The sequence below is a fragment of the Electrona antarctica genome (genome assembly GCF_951216825.1).
Source record: "Electrona antarctica genome assembly, chromosome: 11".
Classification (NCBI taxonomy): Eukaryota; Metazoa; Chordata; class Actinopteri; order Myctophiformes; family Myctophidae; genus Electrona; species Electrona antarctica.
Window position 1 is genome coordinate 16,425,949 of NC_136792.1, and position 12,904 is coordinate 16,438,852.

At 42.8% G+C, this 12,904-nt stretch overlaps 1 protein-coding gene across 1 annotated transcript in view; it reads right to left on the reverse strand.

Annotated features, from left to right (window-relative positions):
* Positions 1–934: 934 nt before the first annotated feature.
* Positions 935–12,904, reverse strand: part of cadm1b (cell adhesion molecule 1b) — a gene marked incomplete at both ends in the record, with an annotated part of 170,674 nt that continues 158,704 nt past the window's right edge. The window contains 2 exons of the mRNA XM_079515085.1: positions 935–1,053; positions 1,951–2,079. Of these exons, the coding sequence (XP_079371211.1) occupies positions 935–1,053; positions 1,951–2,079 (248 nt within the window). The remainder of the gene's footprint in view (positions 1,054–1,950; positions 2,080–12,904) is intronic.

Below are 12,904 nucleotides of genomic sequence, written 5' to 3' on the forward strand. Positions count from 1 at the left end.
AAATAAATGCATAATATATATAATATATTATACTGGAGTGGATATGTGCATGAATCACACTGAAAAAGGGCACACGTGTTTTTTCATACAGCTACATCTGACAGGAAATGTGTGTGACGCATTAGTGTACAAAATTGGATACATAATGGCCCCAGGTGTTGCTTGCTGTTAGGAGCACAGACATCCATGGTACTTCACTTTACGGGATGTGATGAATTTGGGGATGAAGATGGTTAAATAAGTCTCCACATACAGTAGCTGAACCTGATCTCAAAGATCCAGGTGAGCCACATCAATCCAATACAATCAAAATAGGCATCTATGTACAGAATCGAGGGATTGCAGATTTAGAATTGGCAGGAATGTCTGATTTTGAGAAAAGTGTTTGTTGATTTTGTTTCTGAAAATACCGAAATGCACAGCATGGACCCATTGGTTTCTGGTAAGTAGTGCTTCTATGAGCCCCCGTACAATAGCTATTGGCAAGCTGAAGCACACACAGACACACCATGCCATTTTGTCTTCGAAAAGCCAGCTGAAAGGATCAGGTGGAGGACACAGACAAAGTCGACACGCATGGGAAAGAAAAGAAAAAAAGAAAAGAAAACCCACAACTAAAGAAATAGAACAAGGCACAAAATTGTCTGTAAAATAATTGAACTGTACAGATCGGCCCCAGCAGTCCAGGAAGGGTTGAAGATAGGAGAACCGATGACATTTCACACGGCAAAGCATGGTTCTAGTCCTCTGATCCATTACATCTCCACTCCTTCTTCTCAGCTCTGTGCCCCGCTACCACACAAGTTCCACGCTCCGTTTGCAACACCCCCAACCGCCCGCCCACACCCACAGCCCCCACACACCACCCACCCACTCAGTTAGATCTAGTGATCCTACAGGTCCTCCCACCGCTCCCTCTCCTGGCCTCTCCAGATTAGATGTAGTATTCCTTTTTCTCATCCGAGGTGTTGTGCCCGCCCTCTGCGTTGATAATGGCAGTATCTGCGTCCGCTGCGTCGTCTGCCCCTTTGGCCTCATGCGTGAAGTAGGTGCCTGAACAGGAAGAGATACAAATTAGTAGTGTGAGTGTCACAAGTGTTCATGGTCACGTAGGATGGCATTGTCACCCTGCAAACTTTGCCAACCCCCAATTTGAAATTTCACTGCTCAACACCATTGTGCAGTGAAGTATAAATCATGCTTTTAAAGGGCACGTAACTGAAATTAAAAAGGGGCAGAACACATGTATTATCATCCAGGGGTTTATACTAGTTATTATTGGGATCAATGGACCAATAGTATTTTTAGCTCATGATTTTAATAATCCAATCAAATTACTCTGAAACATTTTATCAAATGATATCGAGATAAGAGATACGTGTTTTCTCTTATCTCAGTAAGAGTGCTCTCGACCACTCATAAATGTGTTCTTGCATAAGTGAAAAGCAAAAATAAGAAAGCTTTGTTGAATCCCAGATCAGAACAAAATAAGAGAAAATCTGTTCTTATATCGCTTCTTGAATGAGGCCCATTGTCCCTCCCTGTTCTACTCTCTGCTTAAAGGGACACTCCACCCTTTTTGTAAAAAAAACTATATGTTAATGACATTGAGAAGATTTAGACACTGGGCTCACTTCCTTCCTGGACTACAATTCCCATAATGCAATTCCCATAACGGTAGTCAAGGAAGTGACATGACATCATGGACACTGCTGAAAATCTAAAATATCTAAAACCACATATTACACATACAAAGACCCCAGGAAAGTGTTCTAAATCTTCTAAACGTCATAACATATATACAAATAGAGTGAAGAGTCCGTTTAACAGCTGTTCCAACCAAGTGCTGCAAGAGAATCACGTTAAAAAAGAGTTTTAATGTAACCGTTTAGTGTATAAACTAGACCTGTATTATGTGTCATATTTTGAAGTATACTGTTGGCCTTTTACCTTTGTGTCTTGCAAAGTACCGTCCAAGAACTATGAGTGCACAGAGGATGGCGAACATCACCACTGCAACCACCCCTCCGATGACGGCGTGGTCAATTTTCTGTGGTGCCCCCTCGCCAGCTCTGGAATCTGAAAGTCACAATAACAAGAACTATTTATCATCAATAAGCCCTTTCATCCATTCACTCATCAAACACTGCCACATACAGTCCTTGAATAGTAAATACACTGTAAACGGGTCGTTACATCAACAATGCTCAAAGGACTGCAAATGATTTTAGCCTAACCTAAGCTTCTGGAAAAGAAAATAGGTTATCACAATAGGAAATCACAATCCTATTATAAATGCGCCACGTCTCTGCTTGCGTACGTGTGTGTGTGTGTGTAAGGTTGTAATGCACGTAACTCGCGAACCGTTTGACCCACCGACTTCAAATTCGACACACGCATTCCACACCCCCACAGGGAGTGCAGTGCCCGGTATCGATTCGGTCGGACCCACGCTTCTCCAGAACCACCACAAAAGGCTCTGCTAAGGCTCTGCCAGTGGGCCTAATGAGGCCAACTCCTTTCAGCTGTGCAATTTCCAGCCTCTGCCTCAGCCAATTGAGGCTCAACCAATCAGGCTCTGCCAGTGGGCTGAATTGATTGCCAAATACACTTTTCAGTTTGTAGTCTTCACACACAGGCACATACACATCTCCATGTGGGACACCGGCTGACGGGTGCTATGACAACGTATATCATTAGGTTCCAAAGTTGCATCGTTCCCAAGTAGGCCGGTGGTCTAGTTTAAACAATTTTGTAAAGCAACACCACTTGTGCTTGCCATGTGGAACATAATGGAATGTCGGAACAGTTCAGCTCCATATATGGAGATCTAAGGGTAGGGCGAGGTCGCGTGTACACATTCGCCTAGGTGACAGCAGACTGCTGGGCGAGGGCTGGCGCTTTTAGGGGTGGCTAACCGTTAGCCGTTAAGAAATTCGTAACCGACGAATACTAGCGGCTAATGGTGAACCGATAAAATAAAAACAAAAGCCCACAGGGCACCCTTCTAACTTCCTCCACGTTATTAGCCTACACTCCAGAGCTGTTTGGGGGCAGGGCAAGTGTTTGCTAGCAGCAGCCACCGGGCTTTAGCCAAACTTTGGTAAACTTAACTGCATCTCTGTATGTATTAATAATTTTAGTTTACCGACGGCACGTGATGGCAGCCATAGTGCTGTCTGCGTCATGGTATTTACGCTCATGAACTGGCTACTGGAGTTTACGTATGTGGGGCTCGACTGTTGGACTCACCACAGACTAGTTATTTGACAATTAAGCAGTTGAGACGAAGTCCACACTAATTATCCATAATGTATAAATTATAGATAAGGGTTCAGGACAGATAGGCCTTTTCGGGGAGGGGTCAGAATACATTTTGGACTTAGACTGTTATTCGTCTCAACTGCTCAATTATGTGCCACTATATTATTGTTATATTAATATTATGTTATTATATTGGCGAGGAGTGTAACGTTAATTCAGCCGTCTTATCAGAGTATGCCCGACAGACAGACACACTGCAGAGTGCAGACAACATGGCTGGTAGGTAAACTAAACGATGAGTTGGAGGAGGAGGCTTGGTATAGCCTAGCTGTTTTTGCCAGACACAACGTGAACTCACTCACGCCTCCTCCCCGCTATGATATCGGGGAGGAAGCGAGAGTAAATCCACGTTATAATATGGTCAAAACCAGGCTAGAGGCTCAGGCTTGGGAACTGAAGGTGTGTTCAAATTTGAAGATATTTGTTTCCACTGTCGCACTTTGGTCGCGCAGGTCATCGTTGGTAAAACAAAAAGAAAAAAAGTCCACCGTTCGCTCCAGCTCACTTTTTTTTAAGATTTATTTAATGATAATGCAAACATCATCATTCAAAACAACGAATTACAGAATCATGATTTTCTTTTTTTGTTAAACAAGACAAGACAAACTCAAAAAACAAAACAAAACAGCAAAAACAACCACCCCCACCCACCCCCCACCCCAACCCCAGAAAGGTAAACTACACAGCTCTCATTACTCTGTATTGTCCACAACACCATTTGACAACATCAACTCGGATAAATAAATAAAACAAAATCAACCCAGAGGAGATATTGAAAGTATAACCTCAAAGAACCTACCCCATAACTTTTCAAAAGTAGCAGGCTTTCTCCTTACAGTATCCTTTCAGGAGTACAGTATGATGAAAGCTCATTCAGCCAGTGTCTCTGTGAAGGTGAGTTTTCAGATTTCAACTCCAGCTCACTCTTGACCGGGCGGTCATGCTGTGATCTGTAGCTGAGCTGTCTTCCCCCTCCCTCGAGTGGTGGATTATATATTATTGATATAATAAAAAGTACACAGTAATTTAACATTGGGGGTGTAACCACTATGGACCCGCTCGTTACATTTTGTGGTCTCGAAACACAAGCACACTGCGCGACGCATTGTGAGCTTGTAGATCGGCTATTAGGCTACTGGGAAAGTGTGTGCATCACAGTGCATGTGTTCACGATAATGCACGTAACGTTGTGGGCTTGTGATGGCTGCTAATTCCCCCGTCCGGGTTTACCCTAACTCTATGGGGTGGACTGGGACTCGAAAAACCCTGTTGTAGCCGGCTATTTGTCCTTTTTTAATGGATCTAAATTGCGCTTTTCTTTCCTTAAAGGCTAACGGTTAATTTGCCAGCAAGGCCTGATGGTTACCGGTTAAAGGACCTATAACATAAAATTCAACTTTTTCAATTTATTTTGTGTTTTTGGGGCTCCCATATGTGTTTTCTATCCCCACAAATAACCAATTTTGAACAATCAGGCTTTCATATCATATGGGTGTTTTAATGGAAATTGCTCTCAGGAACAGCTCAACTGATTTTGGCCTCATCGTGATGTCATCAATGTCACCCTACTTTGTATAATTCCTCCTCTTCTTCAGTCTTCAGTTCCAAATTTGCATTTCCACTTTGTTTACAATGTCCACCATTGTTGATTTTCCAAGCTGGCATGGAATGGAAACAAGCCTGTTTTTATCTAGCATCAGTATTATAATGAATCAAATATTAAACAATCTGCATGTCAGCACCCCCACCACCTCAGGACATTGTGGTACTGCAGCTAAAACTGCTTTCAAAGTCCAGAAATAAATGACAAGGCCTGGTTATATCAGAGTGGTGATTGAGGCTCAAACCATTAGAAATAACTTTGATGGACATAGACAATATGATATTAAATATTAAAAGCAGTTTTAAAATGCATGTTATTTGCGCTTTAATAAAATGTCTCCATTTGGCCAGCCCTACTTTGGCATGGGGGGTCAGATCAACATATGGAATGAATTCTGTGCTGGCCATATATAGAGCGTGTCTTGAGTCTACAGGGTTTGATGTGGTCAGATCAACATATGGAATGTCAGAACAGGTCAGCTCCATATAGAGATCAAAGGGTGGCAGTGTCTTGAGTGTATAGTAGTGATGCGCGGGTCTGCTTTTTTCATAACCCACCCGTCGTGCCACGCCACGGGAGCCAGCCCGCACCACCCCGCCCCACAAAACAATATATTAATCATTGACCCGCGGCCCGCGAAAACAAAAAGTAGCCTTTTTCAACACCCAACAAGTCCAGTCCATTCAATTGCTTTGGAGAGCGAGAGGGGAGGGAGGGGGCAGGGACGTGCAGAGGGAATTTGAAGGGCAGGGGCTAGAATTCGAGGCACCTTTTATATTTCTACCCAGATTTAGAGTAATATCTCATTTTAAACACTAGGAAATGACCCAACCAGTCTGCCCTGTAGCCCAAATTACTGGTTATTAAGGAACGCATAATTACATTCCTGTCAGTCAGAAAGTTTGTGTGGTTCCGAAATTGTGAAATGACATTGGACTACTGTATGAAAAACCCAGCGGAGGTCGCTCGTTATGAGAGAGAGAGAGAGAGAGAGAGAGAGAGAGACGACATCGTCCCTCTTTCCTGTGTGAGTCCGTGAGTCGTAACAAATTATTTGAATGAACAGTATAACACTTACACATACGTGACATGACATACTCTGTCTCGGACCGGTTCAACCTCGTTTGGGTTGTGTGCGCAAACTGCACACTGCAGCAGTGTAGCTCGAAATGAATGAATCTCATGTGCTCATTTTAGTTTTGATTGTGTATACTTCAACTTCGTTGTGCGGCGGCGGTACCGCACACCCAAAATAGCCTCTCTACAAGCTCACAACGCGTCGCCTGCGACACGTTGTGAGCTTGTAGATCTGCTATAATTCTGTGTGTGTGCACGCTTGCACAGCACCGTGCTCAATTAAGAAAGATTTGGTGCAGATGTGCTCATTGCGCTGATGGCGGTCAGGTTCAGAGCCTCAGAACGGAGAGGGCACTTTTCTCCAATGGTCAAAAAGGCAGGGTCTAAAGTGCCCTTTCATAAGCAACACATTGATGAACAACAGAACAAGCTGATTGTTTCAGCAGGAGGAGTAGACAGGAGAGCACCGGAATGCTTTTTTTTCTCCTTTTTTGGGAGGGGGGGCCCGCCCCGCCCGCCGCGTGATAATTGCGCTGAAAACCTTGACCCGTCCACCTGCCCCGCGGGTCAACCTGCGGGACCTGCGGGCAACGGGCCGGCCCATGCATCACTAGTGTATAGGGTTTGATGAGGGCCCAGTTAGGCCAGGGCCTTAATTTTCGGGCCTGATGAGAACTCCAGTGTGGCAGCGGGGGCAGTGTCTTACGTGTACAGGGTTTGATGAGGGCCCAAGTAGGGCCGGGACTTAATTTTCAGGCCTGTTGAGAGCTCTAGTTTTCGCCGGCTGCCGAACACTTTACTGAAATTATTCATTGTAGCTGTAGAGCACCTTTGAGTTCTTATATAATATAATGGTACCATTCAATATGTGCACATCATACAGTATTACAGTACAGTTACCAATACTTCAAATAGATGCTTCAATCCACATAGGGCTGATAATGCTCTGAATGGTGCCTCAACTGCACAGAATGTGTAATGCTGCTGTCGAGTGGAAAGAACTATACTGTTCTTTCCACTCGACAGCAGCATTACACATTCTGTGTAATCCAGATCCAGATCTCTTTTGTGTTCTTTGGCTATGAATTTCATCAATTTTAATTTCATAGCACAGTTTTACACTGCAATACAAGACTGGGATCTTTTTTAAAAGAAAAATATTTCGATGTCTAATATAAATAAATGCAAAAAAACATGGCATTCCCAAAGAAAACCTCCATACTGAATTAACTAAATGGGGAGCTAAATACCATAACCAAAACTCCTGCCTGAGCTCCTGCAAATGGGTGGCTTTGGGAAATGGTTTAAGGCAGATCTATTACAATGATCCACTAGACAGACTCTACAATTTAAACAGAAAGAGTCCACAAAACTGTAATACATTGTGCTATAAGAGGCAATATCTAGACATTCTCGACTTCAATCATCAGAAGTAGACAGAAAACTGGAGATAAATCGGAGCGCAGTGTCTCCACACAAAGAAATACGTTGCAGCCTCAGGTGTCAAAGACTGTCATTGTCCACCATTTAGCCAGATTTATCTGTCCACCACAAAAGAATGAGGCACAATTTGAAGACTTTTAAGTCTCTACTCTCTAGCCTCTGAATAGTTCAAAAGCATTTATCAATAGCCCATATCTGTGCACATTAGAGTGACAGAGGGGAGGGGAGAGAATGTCTGTGCTGGTCTTTGCTGCATGAGAGAGCAGCTCTATTCTCCATCAATCTCTCAAGTCATGCTCTGAACTTGAACATTTTGATAAAAGACAAATGGTGGGTGCATATTTTCTTTACAGTGCGAAATTAACTTTTAATGTGTTTACTGTACTATGTGTGACAGACAGACAGACAGACATACAGTACAGTAGTGCACGCACGCACGCACGCACGCACGCACACAGAGTCAACAGAAATATGTGGTGAACTTGTGATGTAAGTGGAACTGGGATGAGTGGTCTTTGCTTTGTGTCAGTATTTGTGTGATGCACCACCATCCGGAAGCTTTGAGCATAGTTCATCTCCTGGTGGTGGTGCTAATGAAACACGAACACACACACACACACACACACACGCACACACACACACACACACACACACACACCCTGAGGACATACCCTGTAAAATATGATTTGTCAATGAATCTGATTTTAAGAAGTCTAAGATTGGATTTTCAGTTGCTAAAACAGTTACCCAGCAGAAACTCTGACTGCATCTATCTGTGGCTTCTGTAACAGTATCCTTTATGTTATGTTTCATGGGGCCCACTTATTTATTGATGATGTGCAGCCATTCATCAACCTCTAGCAGGGCTGCATGGGTGATATGACTTACTTCAGATCAAAATGTTTGAATTATTTCAAACTTTTGCATCAATTATGATTAATGAACGATTATTTTATTGGCTTCTTTTGCTATTTTCCCACCATTGTACAATTGTGTAATTTAGAGCTTAAGTGGTTAATCAGTCTAATCGATTTTAATAGTCGATTATATAAAATCCATCCAAATTATTTTATGTCGATTCATTGAAATAAAAACATATAAAAAAATTAATCAACATGAGCAACATTAAGTCCGTGAGAGGTTCTAAAGGACTATCAATACATTTCCAGTTAAATGCCCACAATGTTTAGTTGTTGTGGTAAGAAAGAGTGCAAGTGCAACTAGAACTGGCTTCATATCCTTATATCCTAAACTGCATTGTATTATGTCATTACTGTGGATATCTACTAGTCTCCATAGTCCTGACACAGCGCTGCTCACTGCGCAAGGCGTGTTGACATGCCCACACCTCAGTCCCGACAGGATGTGCACAGCCGTGGGGATTTATGGGGAAATAAAGAGGATTTGCAACCGATTCATGACTCTGTCCCGCGGTGAGATCTACTCCACTGACTGAACTACGTTGCCACATGCTTTATGGTTCCTCCTCGCTGTCTCTGTACAACAATGACTAATTGCAGTGCAGGCCCTGCAAGAATCAGACATACTGTCAGACTGGCTGCCAGCTGCCTATTTCTTTGCCTGTTATCACATATTAACTACTACTGTAGGCCTACATGAGCACTCACATGAATATACACATGCGTGTGCGTGCATAGGTTCCTAGTCCTACATTAAGTGCCATTAAGGACATGATAATAATTTGGTTCCCACTTTGGTGTAGTTTTTGTCGCTGTATATTTGCACATACGTGAAATTTGTCCTGCATTTACCCATCCTAGTATAACTACTAGGAGCAGTGAGCGCTATTAGTACAGCACTCAGTGAGCAGTTAGGGGCTACATGTCTTGTCTTCAGGGACTCTTTGACACAAAGACCGGAGCTGGGACGTGATTTGGGGACCTTCTGTTTCTCAGGCCGCCTCTCTACCCACTCAGCTATGGTTGCCCCTACTGCTACTAGGCCTACTGCAGTGCCACTATCAGAGGAGGAGGAGGAGGAGGAGGTGGAGGAGGAGGAGGAGGTGGAGGTGGAGGAGGATGATGATGGCATAATGTTTCTACCACTCAATCTTGCATGCACGTGTGAGACACTCAAAACGCATGCATTTCCATCAAGCATTGCACACACACACACACACAGACACAGACACACACATACAGACACACACACACACACACACACTTCAATTTACAGATGCAATTACATGGATGATGCAATTGAAACGATTCTTCTCTTGCATTGATGGAGGAACACATTCACAGACAGACATGGTTCCTTTACATTTCCCTTTTCCAGGCAGTGGTGAGTGAAGGTGGAGGTTGCTATAAAATGTGGTCAAGCATTAATTATCAATAGTCATTCGATAGCACTGAATTGCAAACGTTTGTTTCAGTAGCAGTTTGCAAAGGCAACAGGTAATCTCTTGAACATCGTTGATCTCGGGAGCAGAAACCTCATAACTCCATAACTTTTAGTTTTTTCGTAAATCCTACTTCAGTGCTACAACTTTCATCATTCCCAAGTAGTCCGGTGGGCACAAGTCTATAGTCTTACAAGTCTAGTCTCACACTCGCACAGAGTGTGAGTCTGAGTCACGTAACGCGAGAATTTCGACACGTTTCGACGCGTTTCACACGAGTGCAGTGCCCGGCCTTGAGTCGACCGGATACACAGTGGTCCAGAACCGCCACAAATGGCTCTGGTCAGGCTCTGTCAGTGGACCTAATGAGTCTACGTACATCCCATTTTTTTAATTTGAGCTCTTATTTTGAAAAATCTACACGGAGCTGGGCAGGCCTTGTTTACAATGTGAATCCAGACCGGAGCTCTGGAGAGCTCCACATCGTCGGCTCTGTGCCGTCAAAGAAACGTTGTCCTATTCCTTGTGGGACAAGGAATAGGAGATACAGGCGATTGAAAGAAAGGGATAGAATGGATTCTTATGGTGCCGATGATCTAAGATGGGCGACGGAGTCTTGTGACAACAACAGCTATAAAAGCGCAATTGTCATTGATCTTCGGCAATGGCGTTAAGCGTCAGTATCAAAATTAGGCTTCAATTGACAAAGGACTTCGGCAATGGCGGTATAAGTGTTAAACAAACAAGCTCAAGTGCTGTAGAAGAGTAAGTCTGAACGTGACTTTACTGCACCTTTCTAAGAAAATGGAGATCGACAAAAAATGACCTCTACCCAAAAGCCAGCACTCCTGTCTTTTGAGGTCCTTTTTTGGTGCAGCCTCGCTCTCTTTTCAAAACAATTTCCTATTGTGTAGATCAAGGCAAGGGAGAAGGTTCTCACATTCTAACAGAATAGTCCTGCTATGAGGATTAAGTGCTTTGGGTTTTCAATGAATTTTAAACCGTGTGAAAACACGGTGATGGCCTTTTTCGGATTACAGTTTTCAGAATCACATAATTCTATAAAGTATACTTCCAAAACGTTTTGGTCAATCTAGAGAGATTTTTCTATTATTATTATTTAAATGTTTAAATGAAAAAACATTCAAATATTTTTTACAAGAGACAAATCGATTCAATTAGCTCTAGTCATACAACAGTGTCACATAAAGATAGCTGATCTACAAAGCTTGTACTGTAGATCTGCAGTTTTTAAAAATGTTTTGAAATATGACTGGTGAAAACTTCTCTCCCTAGAGGCCTAAACAGGCAACACGAATTTTAGTATACTGCAATATTTCAATGCAAACGTGTAACCTTCTGATCAGATGGGCGAGTCCTGAACGCTTTCAAGATTTTCCAGTGGGCTCGGATCCGGAAAAGGTTGAGACCCGCTTCTCTAACCCTTTAACACACTGACAGTGTCTAATGTTGTGGGGGCTATACTGTAAACCAGGAGACTTTCAATGTTTTAAATTTAGGGATGCACTGAAAGGGAAATTCTTGGCCGAAACCGAATACCGAATATAGGAAACAGTTGGCTGAAAACCGAATACCGAATATCCGAATATGATTAATATTATATATCTTTTTTCCTACCGTTGCTGTCATGGCCGTACCTTAAAGCTACCTGATTTATGGCAAAAATAAATGGTTATGGCAAAACTTAACTTAAATAATAATCACTATTATGGGTCCATAAAACATTTATTCAGCTCTTTTGAATGCAAAACTGCATACACTATTCTGTGATATATTTTCTGCCTATTCGGGCCGAAACCGAATAGGCCAAAAATGCATTTTTAGCCATTTTCTGCCGAATATTTTCTGCGGCCGAATATTCGGTGCATCACTAATGTTTTTCAATCAGGTCAAGAACACATTAGCTGAGAGTGATGAGACCGAGATCCCCCACTATTGTATACAGTTGAAACATAGATTCATAGATGTCATAGGTAGCTTCATAGACTGTTTTGACAGCTCCACCATCATCAGTGTTGTGTAAATTAATGCTTTTTGAGTGGTGCAACCACTCCTATAGACAGCTATGTGTGTCCCTGGGTCCCTGGCTGGCTGGCTGTGTCCGTCTGTCTGTCCGAGCACAAAAATAGCGTTTGGATGGTTTTCACCACCAAGTGTCACTGTTGCGCAGCCCCCCCCCCCCCCCCCCACACACATAGATATTAACTGTATATATGATGATTTCGGGTGTGACAGTACAGTACAGTACAGTGACAGTACAGTACAGTAGAGGGACCTGGGTATCCTGTGGGTCTGGAACTTCTGGGGACACCCGGGGACCACACAGAGTTGCACCACTCACTTCACACGGGTGTGATTTTGTTTACACATTACCTTTTCTATTAATATGTTGGATTCATGTTAAGACTTAAAATACTAAGGACGTGTATACATGTCCTCTCAAATAAAACCACGGAGTTCCCTCAGACCTGTCCTGTATACACGTCTTTAGGTCCTTTTTAATGATATAAAACGCAATCGCTAAAATCCGTTGCCTAGCGGCCGTTGCTAGGCAATGCCTTGCTCAGCGCTCCTGGACATGTTTTGCGTGCATCTAGTTTACGGGCCAACAATCTTCCTTATTCTCTCTAAATCTACGCTGTCCATGGTTTTGATCAGAACGGCGTTGTTCTGTCTTAATTTATGACTTAACCAAGCATCTCGTTTGGAATAGGCCTATTAACGCTTCTAAAGAGAGATCAGACTTATTAGCGCGAGGTAGTAATGTAACATTTTCACCATTTCTCTGTCCTGTCTCCAGCCCTCCAGCCCCCTTCAGGGGCTGTGCTTTATAAGAGAAATACATAAGGTAATTAGTGTAATAGTGTTATAGTGTAATTAGGGTAATAGTGTAATTAGTGTAATAGTGTGATTAGTGCACACATGTTTTTACGAACACACGTTTTTTTTTACGAATGCAAAATCTTTTTACAGATATACATTTCTTTTTCACGAATACAAATAATATTGGCATGAAAATGACCCAATAGAACTGTCTCCTGGCTGACATTTGCAACCCACCTGAAAAATGAGCA